The sequence below is a fragment of the Cupressus sempervirens genome, chromosome 11 (assembly GCF_028749045.1).
Source record: "Cupressus sempervirens isolate cs-2001-9-10 chromosome 11, ASM2874904v1, whole genome shotgun sequence".
Lineage (NCBI taxonomy): Eukaryota > Viridiplantae > Streptophyta > Pinopsida > Cupressales > Cupressaceae > Cupressus > Cupressus sempervirens.
In genome coordinates, this window is record NC_143128.1 from 573,393,568 (window position 1) to 573,412,989 (window position 19,422).

At 35.1% G+C, this 19,422-nt stretch overlaps 1 protein-coding gene across 1 annotated transcript; it reads left to right on the top strand.

Annotated features, from left to right (window-relative positions):
• Positions 1 to 226: 226 nt before the first annotated feature.
• LOC149530936 (cytochrome P450 71AU50-like) lies at positions 227 to 5,810 on the top strand. Its single transcript, XM_089808847.1, has 2 exons — positions 227 to 1,373; positions 4,966 to 5,810. The coding sequence occupies exons 1-2, from the start codon at positions 609 to 611 to the stop codon at positions 5,599 to 5,601; spliced, it is 1,401 nt and encodes a 466-aa protein (XP_089664973.1). The 5' UTR covers positions 227 to 608; the 3' UTR covers positions 5,602 to 5,810.
• The last annotated feature ends 13,612 nt before the right edge of the window (positions 5,811 to 19,422 follow it).

The following is a 19,422-nucleotide window of genomic DNA, read 5'->3' on the forward strand; positions in this document are numbered from 1 at the left end:
ACTAATAGCATTGAATGAATGCATAAGTATTCCTGCCAGGAACTAATAATATATATAAAGCAACTCTTGATAGCTCCCTCACACATATCACAACCTCGGGTTGGATAAAAATAATCAAAATCTATTGGTTCAAAAACACCAAACTAATAGCATTGAATGAATGCATAAGTATTCCTGCCCGGAACTAATAATATATATAAAGCAACTCTTGATAGCTCCCTCACACATATCACATCACTCATTGCGTGTATGAAACTGCTGCATACCATTGAACAATGGAGAACAATTGAAATTACACCATAGTCTTAAATTCCGTAGGCCGCCTGCCAAGTTAAATTTTGTCTGGTTCTAGAAAAAGCCCATACAGATTATCTCAAAAACTTTCAAGCAATTATAATGCACACAGAAATAGAGTCCCGGTTTGAAGTCTAAAAGGGCATAACGAGGCTACAATCTTTCCGAAGCCTACGATGGAGTCTCTGATCTTCCCATGAATTCCTCTGCTTCTAGTCCTTTTCATTACAACTCTCTTAGTTGTAAAAGCAAGTATTAGACCATCCAAACTACCGCCTGGTCCAACCCCACTGCCCATCATCGGTAACCTCCATATGCTCTCCAAACTTCCTCACAGAGATCTGCAAACCCTTGCCCTAAAATATGGCCCAATTATGACCCTCAACTTGGGTTCTCTTCCAACAATTGTAATATCATCTCCGCATATGGCGAAACAAATTCTCAAAACCCATGATCACATTTTCGCAAGCCGTCCTATAATGGGAGACAATAACCACATTTTAAGTCCCCAGAAAGTTGCGTTCGCTCCATATGGCCCATACTGGAAATTCATGCGCAAAGTCCTCGTCCGGGAGCTTTTTTCCCCCAAAAGAACCTTTGAAACCCTCAGAGCCCAAGAAGCCCTTGCCATGATAAACTCCATTCTGAAGACTGCGGTTACCAATGCTACCGCAGTTACAAATCCCTCCGTCGTAGATGTGACGAGAGAAGTCACTTTCTTCACGAATAATATAATCTGTAGGATGTCGTTTGGGAAGAAATGCAATGAAGCTGAGCTGGGCGGGAATCTGTTCAAGGAAATTCTGGATGAAGTCATTGCTCTGTCATGTGGTTTCAATTATAGGGATTATATTCCCCTGTTGGGCAGGCTTGACTTGCAAGGACTTAAGCAGAGACAGACCGAGCTCACTGAGATCTTTCATGTTTTTCTGAAGAGAATCGTGGATGAACATTTACAAAGGAGGAGAAGTGATGGCAATTTGGAGTGTGAGGATTTTGTGGATGTCCTGCTTTCCTTGTCTGAAGATGTATCCATGGAGATCAAAATTACACCAGAGCATATCAAGAATGTCATTTTTGTATGTATAAAAACTCAATCTATCAATGCTCTTTCTTTTTCTAAAATTCTTCTGCTTTGAATCGCTTTCCTATTTATGTATAAACTTTTGCCATTTGTGCGAGTTTTCAAGCTGACCTAATTTTAGAGGTTAAATGTTCATGTGTCCCGGATCACTGGCTCAATGGCTTAGGCAGTCTATATAAAGAGGAAATGGGGAATGGTTTAGGGCAAATAAGTAGGTAAAAGTGTAAATATAAACAAGTTGAGAAATTATTGAAAATAGAAATTCAGAAAATAAAATATAAGAATACGATATTTATTGTGGGTTGGCCAAATTTGTTTACGTCCAGCAGACATCAGATCTTTTATAGACTTTCCCTTCTTGTCTGTGTTTGCCCTCTTTGGCAATTCTTCCATGATGTCTTTCCTATAGTGTGCATCGGCTGTGCATTCCAGAATTGTACTAAGCTAACATTTGAGAGCTTCAAAGTGTTCTTTTGGTTCAATTCTTGGCTTATTTCTCCAGCCATCCCACCAATGTGCATGGAGTGTACTTTTGGTCTTTGCAAGTACATTCTCTACGGAGTTTATGTTCCCAAGAAGTTCGTTGATGATCTAATTGACTTCATCCTCTTCCATCTCTGCTCTAGCCTTACTTTGGCTCTGATACCAATTATAAATATAAACAATTAGAGAAATTAATAAAAATAGAAATTCAGAAGACACAACACATGAACACAATATTTATCGTGGTTCGACAAAACTTGCCTATGTCCACACTCTAGTAGGGATTCACTTTATATTAGAAATACCTGATACAACATATGACTACTTTGAATAGAAAAAGATGAGGGAAATGAACAGTCATATGACTCTTGGACTTCATATCCCAACAATAAAGACAACTTTCAATCCTCCATAGTACAGTATTCAAAATAAACCTTGACAATATCAATCCAGACTTAAAGGGCTAGTCGCTTGGAGTAGTAAGGTGATCTTGGGAAAATAAAATTGATCCAAAGGTAAAAGATTAAACTAATTTACACTAGATTTTGTTAGAATCCAGTGAAGTTGAAATAACATACCATAGTCACTAGGCTTTGAAGTTAACACACCACTGTAATCACCGAATAGTTTAATAAAACTAATGTTCAGTAAGACAATGTAAGCACTCTTGCTATGTAGGCAGAGGTGAGACTATTGGTATATGTAGAATTTACAATTAGATAGAATCTCCTAGGATTGGAGAAGCATCTACCCTAGTAACACCTCTGTATATTGGATAATGTAGATAAGGCAGATTAGTAATATGGAAGGAAAACTCATCATCTAAGTAACTTGATTAGCATAGATAGCAGTTCATTTTTATATGGGCAGGTAAGGATTTTGAAAAGGTTACGACTTTTTAGAAAGGGAGTGATAAAGAAATAGTTCAACGAGGCATCAAATAACAATCATGAAATAACGAGAGACAAAGCATCATAAAACTTTACCAAAAAACAATCTGATCCAAAACAAGGTGGAAAGCAAAAGACCCACACAAAATCAGGAGAGTTTGAAAAATTGTTCTAAGAATCTTTGCTTTATTATAGAATAGGATCCTTCTCCCATATCTTAATTTCCTGAGACAAAGGAGAAGTCCTAATATCACTAACAGATCTTTCCATAATCCCAAAACTATAAAAAACAAATTAAAAAATGGAAACATAATGATTTAATGACTTTGTACGGGCTTCTTTACCAGCGAAATGATTCGGCAGTGATATAGAACAAGTTGAATCGGTGATGGGGAAATATCTAATATAGCTTTATTTTGAAGCCTTCTTTAAAAAGTGAGTAATGTATCTTGCAATATTTATCTGCTCCTAAATGTTTTGAGTTTGTAAGGAAGTCTACAATTATAATTGAAATATATGTTTCGGTACTTAACATCTGTCTCTGTTAAGGTCAAGGGTTTACAAGGGTGTACGTCTTATTAGATCTAGTTACGGTATTTGAAAAATAAAAAACAGAACATTCTCTCGCTGCAGAGAAGGGAATAGCTGAAAGGCTCATTCCACACATTATTTATGAATAGGTAACATATTTATACATCCAGTAAATTCAACAATTTTTTACTAAGTATGCTAACGCATTTGACAATTAGCTAGTGTGTTTGATAGAAAGTTAGAAACGTTGGTTTGATGGAAAGCTAGAAATGTTGATAATGAACTGTGATTATTCACAATAATTGGAAAAGATAATGAACTGTGATTATTCCAATAATTAGAAAAAACTATTTATCACATCGATGACACATATACAACAGAACTATAATTTAATTTTGAATTATATTCTCTATCTTAATGAATAACTCAATTTAAATGCATGCCTAACATGTCTCCAACACAATATAAACTGGAGATTAAACAAACAAACAAATAAGATCATATTATAGAAAACGTTATGTAGAAACTATCCTTTGAAAATAGTTTTTAGATCAATAAGACATCTTCAAGCTACTTCCAAACTGCAAGTATAATCACCTAACTATCATCCAAGTTACCAATTTTATGGAACACTATTTACACCTGAATTGTCTCATCATCCTAATAAAAGTAGGATCCTGAATTTCTACATTTTGGATCTCCCTGCAACTATTCGACACTAATCCTTAAATGTATTTCTCGTAATCTCGATGAAATATAGTTTTTCCCAATCACAAGCATCTCAAAATATTGAATATCTAACTATTCTTTACTGCATTCCTCTCCGTCTTCAAAATATTAGCCTCTTTAAGTTCTTCATCTTTAATTATGTTATACTGATCATCACTATTAACATCTGGTAGTTCAACAATCTTACTCTTACCTGACTTTACCATCCTTTACTTTGTCACACCAAATCCAAAACGCTGATCTCCTTTGATAGATAAATCTCCCACCTGAATTTCCAAGCTGACTTTTCAAAGCGGTAGTGATACAACAAGGCAGTACTCTACTGCTCTTATGGAAAACCCTGAATCATCTTTACATGTCAAAAACTAAGATTTATTTTTCTGAATTCTTCAGCCGATCTCCTCTCCACCGCACTGAGATTTAGCCATCTCTTCTAGATCATCCTCTTCAACATCTAAGTCTTCAATTCTAACCTAGATTCTTCCTCCAGCTGTCAAAGCTGTTCTCCTTCATAAATTAAAGAGATCTTTTAGCCTGGATATTCTTATCACCAAGCTCAGATGAGATTGATACCCGCGTTGTGGCAGCAGGTGTAGAAAATTGAACAACTTTAATACCAAATTAAAAACATGGAACACTAAAACATATGATAGCTAACTGGTATGTTCTAGAGAAAACTGGAATCTGTTGACAACGAACTGTGACAATGACTATTGACAACAGCTAGAGAAGGGTAGTGGGAACAAACTGAAGCACTAACAGAAACTTCACATATTACATGTATACAGCAGAACTATAATTCAGTAACGAGATATATTCTCTAACATGTAATTCCATTGTAGATTGTAGATACCAGTATCAGAAACTACTTGAGAATTTAACATAACATGTTCAATCTTCAATCCTCTACTAGAGCTGATCCCTAAATCATGTCAATAAATTGAAATTTTACAGGACCTACTGGTTGCAGGAACAGATACATCAGGAGCTACATTGGAGTGGGGGATGTCAGAACTGCTGAGAAACCCTTATGCATTGAAGAGAGCTCAAGAAGAACTTGACTCTGTAGTAGGACAGGATCGTAAGGTAGAAGAATCTGATCTGCCTCATCTTCCATATTTGCAATCCGTGGTGAAAGAAACATTGAGGCTTTATCCCTCTGCTCCCCTCCTCCTTCCACATGAATCTATGGAGCAATCTACCATTGGTGGGTATCAAATACCAGCGAAGACCGGTGTTCTTGTCAATGCATGGGCTATTGGAAGAGATCCCACTATATGGGAAGAAGCAAATGAGTTCAAACCTGAAAGATTTTTGGGTAGCCAGATTGATGTGAAAGGTCAAGACTTTGAACTCATACCATTTGGCTCTGGTAGGAGAGGATGCCCTGGAATACGATTAGCATTGTCTATGATTCAGCTAGGACTCGCACAGTTATTGCATTGCTTCAATTGGTATCTTCCAAAAGGAGTCACCCCTGAGACACTCGATTTCTCAGAGTTTTTTGGCATTACAATGCCAAGGGCAGATCATCTTCTTGCAATTCCAATTCCACGCCTTCCATTGAACCTCTCTGAGCCTAACTACTAATCTGTGTTCAAAATAGGTATTCGGTTGTACAGTATGTGATATATTTCTTTGCTTGTTCAGGATGTTCATTAAAGTTGTCTGTATCAATGAGAGACCACTGCATCAGAAGTATGGAAATGTTGAAAATACGTTTTCCTCTAAAAATTGTCTGGATTGTTAAAGTGTAAATTTTGAATTCTTTAATTTCTATAATTAATGATATTATGTAACCGACACTCTTTTATATCTATATGTAGATTTTTTTTTTTGATCGGTTATCTATATGTAGATTTTATATTGAATCAATGGAAAAATAAATTACAACAATTTAGGCACTGCCAAAAAAAACAGCAATCACCAGCATTTTTATACAGTCCAATGCCATTTCACAATCTAGAAAACACATTGCAAAGGATGCTTATTATGGACACAAATTTTTGTTTGAGTTGCCTAATAATGAAAAATAATTCTTTTTGAATGTATATAAATTCTTAATAATCTTTAATTGCATTAAAAAATTGTTATATTTATATCAAAATAAAAGAAAGGTACTTTATTTATTGTGATTGTAGGTAAAAATATTTTTTCCCTAGGTCTAAATATTTTTATAATTTGAAAGGAAAATAGAATTTTTTCTATTTATTCTAATAATATTACATTTTAAAATGTGATTATGATTGATGTAAATTTGACTACAATGAATGTCTAGATCATAATTATATATGAATAATCTAAATCATATTCAAGCTATTTTTGTAATTAATAATTCATGTTTATATTTATAATGCTCATCTTGTCATTAATCAAACAAAACAAAATAAAAAAGGATAGTGAAGGACCCTTATTCGTCCACTATAAGTAAACAGATGAATATTCCTAGCGCATAAAAAGAGTTGAATGTTCCTAGCCCATAACACTATTCTCATCTAACATGCATTACCATCCATTACGAGTCCTTTTTTCCACGTAGTTCCTAACACCAAGCCAAGATTATTGATCCTGAGGTCTTCATCCATTGTGTAGTTGTACTTCACCTACATGATCTTGTACATAGATAACATCATCACCATCTGCAAAACATGGAGTCTTCAATATTGAACAATTTCTTCAACCTATCATTAATTATTTTAATCTAGAATGTGAACTGATTCTTCTTGGTGGTCAACAAAAAATTGGCCTCTATTTTGCCAAATCGCATGTTTACACCCCAGTGACTGTGTTTTATAAACAATTTAGGTTCTCTCCTCTACTCCCACTTCACAATTTTATTGCAATCTACTTTGGTGCATCCTCTTCACTTCTGCTTCCTTCAATAATAGGTCCATACCACCTCTAACTTCCTGAGAATGACGAAATCATTTTGCTCCTCCACAATGTTCTCATGTTCACTCTATTAAGAATGAAAATGCAATTGTGTTGAAATCCCACCTCCAATCTCCCTTTTTAATGTGCTTCACGTGCTTGCATCTACCTCATTGCACTTGATGTCATCAATGCAATACCATCACTTGGCTTGCCTCCTTCCTTCATACAATTTGATCATCCCATCGAATATCTCATAATTCCTCTCATTTTGAATAATGATCGCCTTTCATTAATTTCACTTCCCAACCTACAAAACACATTTGCTTCCTTATTTTGTGCCTTTTAGGTGTGAGTAAATTGAATTCCTTAAACTAAGATAGTTGGCTCTAATTAATTTAATAAATTCTTTGATCTTCCATACTAATGATTCATCATTAGTGATTGAATTATTGATTATTTGCAAATCACCCTCGAAGTGGAATTTATCGATTTTCTTCTTTCTCACCAAGTTTATGGTGAGCAAGCCCTCTTGTGCTCTTTCTTCATTATTGGTCCCATTTTCCAATTTTGTAACCGAAAGCCCTAGTGTTACCCAACCAATCCTAGACTATAAAACCAGAGCTTAAAGGGCCTAGCTTTCCTTTGAAAACACTATCAAATTTTATTTTGATCCAACCTTCCTCTGATGTTTGCCACTAAACATTTGTTTTCCCTACTCAAGGTTGGAGCCCATCTTACTAAAGGCAATCTTATACGTTGGCCACTTTCCCTACATATTGTCAAAATTTGAACTTTTTCTAGATTAACAAAGATGTCTAGTAAATAACTCTATAAATTATCAAATTTCATGACTACTTGTCCTTCTCCATATATATGCAATGAATATGATTTAAACCATCCTTTTCAATTTAACCCCGCACTCAACACATTCTTGCTAAAATTTAAATATTTAAAAATGGACCAAACAGTTGAATTAGATATCACACCTTTTCCCTACCCTTCTTATTGGGCAGCCTGCCATCCTACATTTATGGTGTTCTTTAATTTAACTATTATGTTGTACTTAAACATTTTCTTGACTGGAACAGTTTTAAATTGTCTGATTACATGGCTACTTATTGGTCTCTATAACCCTTATTATCAGATTACCATTCAATACTTAAGTTCCCATCCATTTATAAAGTTGATTAATTCATAACTTTCTAAATTCAACGTTTATATCACTTTCATTATTTCCCCCTTTCAAAACAACTTATTTGCTATTTGTTGCCTACATGCAAGAGGACAACTACTAATTGATATTAATTGAAAGCATATTAAGATTGATTATTTGACTTAGTTTTTGATACATATACTACTAGTTAATGATCATATTTATCTAGGCTATGATTAAATTTTAGTTATGATATAAGAAAAATAATTCCCTTCTATAAAATCTTAAAAAATTAAAGGTAAGGATAATAATGGCTAAATGTATGAATAAGACCATTCACATTCTTTAAAGTTTTCTATGGGCATAAATTTTTCACTTTATAAAATTAAAATACGAGTAAATAAATGAATGAAATTAGTTGTGTAGAGAGATCCCACTGAAAATGAGTCTAACACCAGCTGTAGGTTCCATTAAACCATTTATGAATAGTTGTTTATTGTTAAATTGGTTGTCTCCAACAAATTTGATAGTCCATAACGGTTATAATCCACTACGTAAAATTTCAAGTGTGAATTGAATGCATTTAACTCAATATTACTATTGAATAAATAAATGTTTGAAAGACAAAACAAAACTCAAATATAATTGACCAAGAGACAAAGAGAAAGAGAGAACGTAGGGGTTATGATTATTTTGGTATTTGAAAACAATGAGTACATAAGAAAAGTCATAATATTTCTCCATCATGCAATTAATTTTTTACAAGTAGAAAAGTTTATTATCATGTTGAAAATAAAGAATACCATAAATCATGACACTCATTTCCATCAATTATCTTTCCCACATGTTTTTTCACTAGCCCAACAAATGGAAGAGTAATGCTAGTGTGGTGACAATAATTTTTGGTGGTTCTCAAGTGCTCAATTCTGTCATGCCCAAAACTTGAAGGCAAAAACACACACACAATTTTTTTTAAAAAAAAAAAAAAAAATCTAATAATTAAACATGCTCTAAGTTTGATATGATTGAGATAGAAGTTTTAGTACAGGTTCTCTACATTACGTCTTAAGATTATAACATGAGAACGATCACATCGTTAAGATTTTGAAAACTTTTGTTACAAGATTGATATCGATAACTTATGATATTACATTAATTTGCAATGATATGCAATCAAGATTACTTAAATAACAATGTACTTGAGTTCGGAATTAAAATTACTTGCTTTAATGAATCAATCAAATCTACATTAAAACTTATTTAAATAGCCAATTAATCGATAAATTTTAAACTATTCCATGGTTAAGGCAGTTAGAGTTTATTTAAATTAAAACTAATTAAATTAGTATTTATAAAATTAAGCATAGCTAAATAACTAAAATTATTAACAATTACCACAAATGTCCTTAATCAAAACATGAAATGAACCTAAACTTTATTAAATCAACTGACTATACTTAAATCAATTTAAGGTTTTAACTATATTACAATTAATATTAAACTAACTTTAACCAAATATTTTAAAGTGATACAACTATTCTACAAGATCTATTACTAATTTTATTAACAATTTAAAACAAACAAAAATAAATGACATAATTAAACAACCATTTAATAAATACTAAACTATCTAAATTTATACTAAATCATATTCTAAAATCCTAACTACATTAAAACTGAAATATAATTAAATCAAATACTACTAACAAAGCCTACCTACTAACTAACACCTAACCTCTAACCCTCCTGTCCTAAGACCTTACCTACACCCTAGCCTCTAACATCCACTTGACCACAAGTCACATCGATCTGACCCCTCCCTACTCCTCTCCCTAGACCCCACGAAATCCCAAGCCTGCACACAAGGAAAAAGGTACATAGGGGATATGAAGTATAAGTTTTAAATTAGAATTCATTTGCAACATCACATTTCACCCAAAACTAAGCCAACGTCCAACTAATGTCATGTCATGACATAGCTCTCTCTCCACTCCACTTGCCACGCAGCCCGAGGTAAGGAAAACGCAGCCCAAGAGGTGGGCACGTGAACAGAGGTGAGTAAGGAAGGGTTAAGGAAATGAAGGTGACCATTCAAATTTCCTTTCACAACATTAATGCCACCTTTCCCACAACTGGCCGCTAGGAATGGAGGAGAATGGGGATGGGACAAGGTGGCAGGGTGACTTCACCCACCCATCCCATCCACTATGACATGAGGCAGGCACTAAAGACCTTTTTAAGGCAAGCTTAAACTGACGTGCAAGGCCAAGGAGAGCAATAAGTTCATAAAGTTTTATAGGTGAAGAAAAGATATTTAGATATTGACTTTATTTAAAAATGTACATATTTATATATTCAAAATTATGCACCCATGAGATTTTACATAATATTTATTTTGTTTCTTTATTCACTAAGGAAGGAATCTGAGCAAGAATATGCTCTGTGGTTTGGAAGCAATGAATTCTTTTCCCCATGTATTTTCCAGAGAGTTTTTACTCCTGGGAGTGCATATTTTTTTTTGAAGCATAATTTTAACAAGGCATGGTCATGCCATTTTATGCATTTCATTTATGTTACTAGGGATTTGAATAATTCTATTATTAACATTCTTCCTTAATACAAGTATTCCAATGCAAAGGAGTACATTAGGTATAGTTTCTCAATCTCTAGTTTAAACATGTATGTTTTATATTGGTTCTTCAAGAACATGGTAAGAGTTCTAAGTTCTGATTATTATTATTATTGATTTCAAGAATACAACCTCTCAGTCCAATTGATCATATTTGAAGAACTTAGAAGGTGAATGATACTATACACATAATAAAAGAAAAGGTGGTGGATTATTCTCATTCAAATTTGATTATAACCACCATGAAATTTACCAAGAAATGAATTATCTTTGATTTCGTAATATATAGTTTGCTCTTGATTGATCTCATCATAATACTTATACATCATAATTGAAACTCACTATATCAATTCAACTCTTCATTATCGTAATTAAAACTTGAACATTCATAAATCAAGACATTATCTATGATTCTATTCTCCCATCTATATATATACAAATTTATTTATTCTATTTTGATGAGCACTCATACAACTGAACATTATGGACAAAAATTATGAGAACCAAATACACTCATCCATTACCTTATTGGCTAACCTGATTTAAAGGCTCAGCCGGGAAAGAATCAGGAAGAAAACCCGGCTTCGTTGCCATATACAATAAGATTTAAAAATACAATTTCCAATAGGATCTCAATCCCAATTACAACAATTTTATCCAATTTTCTTCATGATCATAATCAAGAATTTTGTAATGTTTTCTGAATCTCATTTCAAGAGCCATGGAGGAAACCAATAACTGATCGGGTGACAACCAAGCAGAACCAAGAGAACATCAAGCATGCATAATCATACATGGTTTACACAATAGGATTCACAATGAATCAAGACTAGGGAGAGGTGGATTCTTCCAACTGGAGAAGTCAAGCACAACACCAAATTCAGATGCCCAATCGGGGCCAATAACCAAGAACTTCCGTTCTTCCATTTAAACTTGCCATACTCATACCAGGTTTGTGCTGACGGGTAGGGGCCCATAACACCCTACCCTTTATCCCTCTTCTCATCTTGAGAAGAGACTCTACATAGGTTGGAGTCCAACTAAACAGACCTCTCCCAAAATTGGTCACTTCTGCCCTCTCCTAGGGTGAGTAATACCAAAACACCCATGCAAGGAAAACTCAAAATTTCAAACATAAACAAGAAGGCAAACAACCAAAAAGACATGGTTTACCAATCTTCCCAACATACCCACAACCATACAACAGTAAAACAACAACAAGGTAACAAGAACATGAAACAAAACATAAAAACTGGATAAGGGAGATGGGAGTTTCCTACCTTCACAAAGAGGTAATGGCAATGAACCAGTTTGAGTAGAGTATCCCCTTCCTTCCTTCAAGCTTCAAGACAACTCCTCTAAATGTAGAGATTGGGTAACCCAACCACTAGACCAAGGAAGGCCTCTAAATAAGCCTCCAACTCAACCACCCAAAAGGAGCAATAACTATTTCCACCCTATAGCCACTCTAGAAACTCCTAACTCAACCTACACCATGGTTAAACCTTAAAAGGAGGTGGGGTAAGACAACTCATGACAACCACTTGCAATTTTCGCACAAAGGCAAAAAGGGGACTTTTGAGTGACCTCAAAAGTAAAAAAAAGGGGCTTAGGGGTTGGAAAAGACCCCTAACCCATACCCATACCCTTGAGTTAGAAAAAAAACATGTTTTAAAGCCTTAGGGAAGAGGTTAGAGTCAAATAAAATCTAGAGATAAAATCGGTCTATCTAACAACTCTAACTTGCAAATCAAGCACAAAAACATTTTACGAGTATCGAGCGACACTGGAAGAACATAATTACGAACAATAGGGTTTCCAAATTTTAGCACATGGAGATCAGTTTTGTTCCTCCGTAGGGTTTCTCAGCTAAATACTGCACACTCATTGCACACATCAGTAGTCCCGTAAAATCACATGTATATAAACGCATATGTATCAGAAATTTTCATAAATTAAAACATACATCAATAAGAGTTTCTTCATCCTACATAATTCTTAACCATTGAAATATCTTAAATCAAATCTCAATTTTACTGATTTCGTCAACATACATATACATGATTATTAAATGACAATCATCAAATATATCTGGAAATAACATCACACAACATGAAATAATAAAATATGTTCTAAGCATCAGATAAAGTCTCGACATCTCGAGTCGCAGATAACAAAATAAGAGTAATGTATCACTATGCTATGATGGGTCGGGGCGAGGCCTCACAAATTCTTTTGATAAATGAATTTGTGATTGTGTTGGTCTATAAACCTCAATTATCTTCTTATCTTTACTTTCATTTGCAACAACTGGTCATTCCTTTAATATAAAATAGAGATTAATAAAATTAATTTTCTTGTTTCAAAGTGGAAACCGCTGATTTGGTGAGCCACTAAAAAAATTGTGTCTTTGTCTTCATTATTTTTTTCTATTTCCAATTCTATTTTTTTATTTTATCTCCTATTCTCAATTTTATAATTGATATCAAAGCTTGGTGGTGAAGCTGGTTGGAACTCACAGAAAAAAAAAAGAATTATGAAAGCAAATAAATGGAAGATTATGAAATTTGCGGGGCATAATTTTAGGGCTTGGAAATTGTAGATTGAATCATTGTTGATTAAGTATGATCTCTCACTCACACTTGAAGGAGAAGATAAGAATCCAACTACGATGGTTGATGAATAGTGGGAGAAAAAGACAAGAAGGCAAAAGATACAATATTTTTCTATTGTCAAGTAAGATTCTTTTCAACATTTTATCTTAGAAGACATCGAAGGAGTTATGGGGAAAACTTTTAGCCATGTATGATATGGTTTCAACTTATAACAAGGTGTTTTAATTAAGTAAAAATAGGTTTTAAAGGACCGAAAACCTTTACATCAACATAAGTCTAGAGATTATAAACAAAATAATAGAGCAACAATGAAAAGTATCCAATAGCAACATGAAATAGACCTCCAACAAAAACATCCAAGAGGTCACAAAAGATAGAGCTGGAAAAAATAGAAAAAGTACAGCAAAGGAATAGCAACCGACCAACTAAGAAGTATTTATAAGGTCAATAGCCTGATCCACTAGAGTTTGCATATTTTCAACAACAGCCTTCACCTCGTCCTTCTTACTGATCTCCTCATTCTTCTAAGAGTGAGCATGTGTACGTTTTCTTGGTCCTTGAGAGTCAGCCACTAGATGGGAATCCTGGCCCTTATCAGGCTCATTCCTTTTCAAGAGAATACTCACATTATCCACTAGTTGTTTGACTAATTTCTCCATGTTACCCATCCTAGTTTCTAGTTTGGACACCTTCCCCTGAATGTTGCTAATGTCCTTATCCATGAACCTTTGTTTAGCTTCGATCACTGGGACCTTATGCATGAGATATTTCACTTCTTTAGCATTCCCTATAACTTCTGAAAGCTTGTCAATATGTTGGCCTAAAGTTTGCTCCCCTTTGGAAGTTCTGCTCAGTTGTTCCATTTGCTTACCCAACAACTACATTTGCTACTTGAGGATACCAATCTCCTTCATAATAGAACCTGGGTTGCCAAATAAACCCCTAGAAGACCCTCTTCCACCTTCAGCTTTATCACCCAAGTTTGACATATGCCCCCGTTTTCCATCATCCTCATTATCTGAATCCCCATTCTTCTTTGTTTTACTAACCTCCTATCGCCTTTAGGATTTTCTTTTCCTCTCCATCGATTGAGCCAAAGGCTCATCATCAAAAGGATCAGAGGTCTGTTCATCTTGACAACCTTTGCCTTCTTTTTCCACCACTCCTCTTATTGTAATGGTCTCTAAATATTTTCTCCACAAAGTCACTTTCCCAGTCATGATCAGAATCAACATCCTCAACAGTCTTTTTCTTCTTTTTTGAACTTCCACCCAAACCTTTTTTTGAGCTAACCATACCCCCTTCAGCTTCCTCTTGCATCTCAGAATCATAGCCCTTTTCCTCAATGCTCCCTTTCGTATCCTGATTAGCCCCTTTCAAAGTCCTGGGTTTTATTACTTTTTTGGATTTTAACAAATTCATAATCAAAACCATGAGACTTGCATGGCGGACATGCTCTCCATTCGGGTCATTTTGAATGGCCTGTGTAGAAATACTTAGAGACTGCAGGAGATAAAAAGGGAAATTGATCCTAATATCATGTCAAAAATGATTTGCCAACATAAAGTGATAACCATACAATTTTGTTAATCTCCCATCCAGAGTCAAATATTCCATTATCACAAAGAGAAGAAAATGCCAAGGTCGAGAAATAGAGGCCGGGTTATAATACGAGTTACTTATTTTAATCAGCCGATTCCTCTCTTGTTCTGTCTCCACAAAGTCATCAATGGCCTTATCTGAGAGCTTCCTTTCCTTGCAAAAATTTATCCCATCCATATCCAACCCCGTTACCTCCACAATGACCTCTTCGGTGAGCTCCATATGTTGGTTCTCAACCATCACAGAGCCATCCTTCCATGATTTAACAAATTGGTGTGTAATTGCAAGGTTATCTCCTCTGAGCCTCTGCATGTAAACAATGAAGTTGCCACACCTTAGAATGTCCTAGACCTCTAGTTTATTCTTCCACTCTATGCAACTAGGTGGCTCCACCCTTTTCCTCTTTCCCCCCATACTTATAGAGCCAAAAACACTAGTATTCTTTCTCTGTAAACCCCAAAATTCTCTACGCACACCATTGCCAAAAAGAAGGAACGAAAAAATAACCGAGAATCCATGCGAACTGCCCACCTTTCTAAAAATTATAACCCACCTCACTCCAAATGAGTAATTCTCATAATACGCTGACAACATCATAATTAAAGGATTTTTGCTGAGATCTCCATTTATCATGATTGACATGATTGTAGCCATCTGGAGGTAGGGTATCATATGACTCCCAAATGATAATGTGATCATTTAAACAGGCCAAATTCGAAGCCCAATCAGCTAAACCATTAGCCTCTCTATAGTTATGAGATATAATGCAGTTTTGGAACGAATTAATAATGTTCAATGCATTGGAAATAATATTACTAATAGTCCACAAAGGTGGATTAATTTTATTTAAACAATTAATGATATTAAGGGAGTCACCTTCTATCCATATATTCTTCAAATTCATACCTTTGGCATAAATAAGACCATGAAGAGCAGCAGAAGCTTCAGCAACGTGATTAGTTTGACTCCCTAAAGGTTTAGCCATACCACCAACAAAGTCACCATTAGAATTTTTGATAACAACTCCACATCCTGCAATGCCCGAGTTCCCTTTCGAGGCCCCGTCAAAATTAATCTTAAACCAATTCAGTGGAAGACAATCCCACCTAGCATTATCCCTAGGATTAGGATCCTTTATACTCTTACTCAAACTTCTTATATTCTAGTTATTAAGCACCCCATCTTCCAACTCATTACAAGGTTGTTGTCCAGATCCACAATTTTTAATGTTTTCAATCAAAAGGACCTTGATTTTGTGGAAAACCTGAGTAGAATTGGAATCCGCCCCTCTAAAGATCCTATCATTACGCTCCTTCCAGATGCCCCAACATAGGTAAGAAAGGATAAAGTCCCACAATTTAATAATGAAAGCATTCTTGGAAGGAACTTTCCAACTAGAAAAGAACAACTAGATGGTAGCATGGGAAACCCAATCCACATTCATTAAACTCCAAATTTTATCCCAAACCACCTTTGTAAAGGGACAATGTAGCACAATATGATCCATCGATTCCCCATCATTCTTGCAAAGAACACATCAATTAACAATAATGAAGCCTCTCTTCATAAGATTGTCAAGAGTTAATATTTTATTTTGCAAAAGAATCCAAAAGAAGATATTAACTTTGGGAGTCAAACCCTTCACCCAAGCCCTAGCCCAACAAGGTTCATCATGATCATCAAAAGAGTTAGCAAAGGTAGAGGCAATAGAGAAAAAACCACTGGGATCAGATTTCTAGATCAGAACATCCTCATCATGGTTAAGAAAGAAACCATTCAAGCACTTAGCAACCTTAGCCAAATTTTGATCCACCCTTAGAAGATTCACCCACAAATTATCCTTCCAATAATCACTCACAAAAGAACCATACTGATTCTTACACTGCTCCATATACCCATTCCACCTTGGATCATCACAAAGAGGGTAATCCAAGATCCAAATGTCTTCCCAAAAAAGAACTTTCCTTCCATTTAACCCCTCTCCTTAAAATATGTTTAAATTTCTAAGCATTCTTCCATATTAGAGAACCTCCTTGGTCATCATCAAAAGAAAGGAAGTGTTGAAAATCAAAGTGGTCCCTATTATATTTATTAGCCCAAGTATTCCTCCAATCCCCCTCTTCCTTATGCCATCTCTAGATTAATTTAGCTAGTAAAAGTTCATTCATAGTTGAAATCCTACGCAAGCCAAGCCCTCCCTTACCCCTAGGCATACACACATTCTCCCAAGCAATAAGAGGAAGTCTTTTTTTAGTCTCCATACTAGTCCACAAGAAAGTCTTCTGAATTTTCTCAATAGCAAGGGCAAACTTTCTAAGAATTTTAAAAACACTCAAAGCATAAAGTGGGACACTTTGAAGGATAGATTTCAAAACAATAACCTTCCTAGCTTGACTAAGGAGAGAACCCTTCCAACCAGAAAGTTTCAAGTGAATTTTATCAATCAGCGAATTCCAAAAGCTATCAGGAGGAGATAAATCCAAAGGTAAACCCAAATAAGTTCCTGGAAAGGATCCGCTTTCACAACCAATAATCCTTTTAATCTTTAATTGTCTTGCCTCACTAACATTGATAAAGTAAATCACACTTTTAATCTAGTTTATAGTTTGACTAGTAGCCATACCATAATTAGTCAACGCCTTCTTTATGATCCTGGCATTTCTCACCGAAGCCTCCCTAAAAATAATAGAATCATCAACAAATTGTTGGTGCGAACACACAAGAGCAAAGGAAGAAGGGTTGAGGCCAACAAAGTCCCCTTTCACCACCATATTATTCACAAATCTCCCCAAGAATTCAACCAAGATAACAAAAAGAATAGGAGAGATCAGGTCCTTCTGTCTAGGGCCTCTAGAAGCCTTAAAGAAAGAAGTAGGGGAACCAGTTACAAGTATTGAGAAAGAAGCCAAGGAAACTAACATGAAGATAAGGTCCTTGAATCTTTTATTAAAACCAAATGCTTCCAAGCACCTGAGAAGGAAATTCTAGTTCACTCTATCATAGGCTTTAGAGAGATCAAGCTTAAGAAGAAACCCTTTCTTTTTAGACACCACATGAGAATGTACATATTTTCATGAACTGAGATAATGAAGTCCAAGATTTGTCTACCTAGCACAAACCCATTTTGCTGCCTAGAGATGATAGCTGGAAGAAGAGAAAGAATTCTAAGAGTAAGAACTTTAGAAATAATGTTATAAAAAGAATTACAAAAACTGATAGGGCTAAATTGATCCAAGCTATCAGCACCTGACTTCTTAGGAATAAGGGAAATAAAGGTCCCATTTAATTCTCTTAGGGTATTTCTAGTGCCAAAAATTTCCTTCACACCATTACAAACATTAGTCCCAATAATATGCCAATATTTATGAAAGAACAAAAGGGGAAACCCATTCGGACTAGGGGCTTTATCACCCTCAAAGGAGAAAGCAACCTTAGAAATCTCATCTGAAGAAGGAATGGATGTAGGGGATAAGTTTCGGGCCTCTAAAATATAGGAGGGAACGCTTTCCAGGAACATATTTTGCTTTTCTAAGTTCAAATCAGGATCACATTGCATCAATCTACCAAAGAACTCCACAACCTCCCTTTTGATAATCTCTTCATTATTATTCAAACCTTCATCCATATTGAGTTTGGAAATCCTATTAGCCATCCTATGCTTTAAGGTAGTAAGATGAAAGAACTTAGTGTTTCGATCACCTTCCTTCAAAAAGACCTTTCGGGAACACTATCTCCAAAACATTTGTCTGCATGAGCCTTTTAGAATTTTTTTGATGGCGAGCGAGAGAGGGGAGACTTCTAGCGAGAATTAGAATTAGAATTCCTCTGTACCTAGTTCTGGGGATTCCCCTGTTGAATTTGGGGATGCTGATGATGGCAAGTTTTTGGCAAACTCGGGAGGGGGGCCCAAGCAGATTAAAAAATGGTCCAGTCTATTTGGGATACGATCTACTGGAAAGTCTTCTTTCTCACCAGTTAAAGATATCGCTACGAAGGATAAAGGTAAGTTCTCAATCGAAATCCTTGATCAGATTATTGATAGAAATATTTCCTTTATGGACTCTACTTTGGTTGGGCATTTCATTGGACCTAGACCCAATATTGAAGATGTGCGAGCTTTTATTATGTCAAAGTTGTTAAATTTAAAAATGAAAGGAGAGATTGTGTTCAATTGTCTACAAATAAGTTTAATAATTTGGCTAGAAAATTGATTCAACGGGTATCAATTTGGATGATGAAATAAAAAAGTATTGTTGTGCTCATTTCCAAATAGACGGAAATGAGTTGTGATGCTTGTGAACACTTTAGTAGCTTCCAAAAAAAATTGAAATTTGATGATGTTACACTTACTCCGCTCTTCTTAGTGAAGGTGGGAAGGAAAAATCAATCAACCTTTTGTCTTAACTATCATTAGTAGGGGAAGGCCTTGAGATAGATGCAAGGGTAATAGCTAAAGGAGGTCTAAATAAACAAAATGATAAAAGAAAAGGGTAAAAAATGGCAACTTACAATTTTATGGCAAAGTGGGCCATGCATTG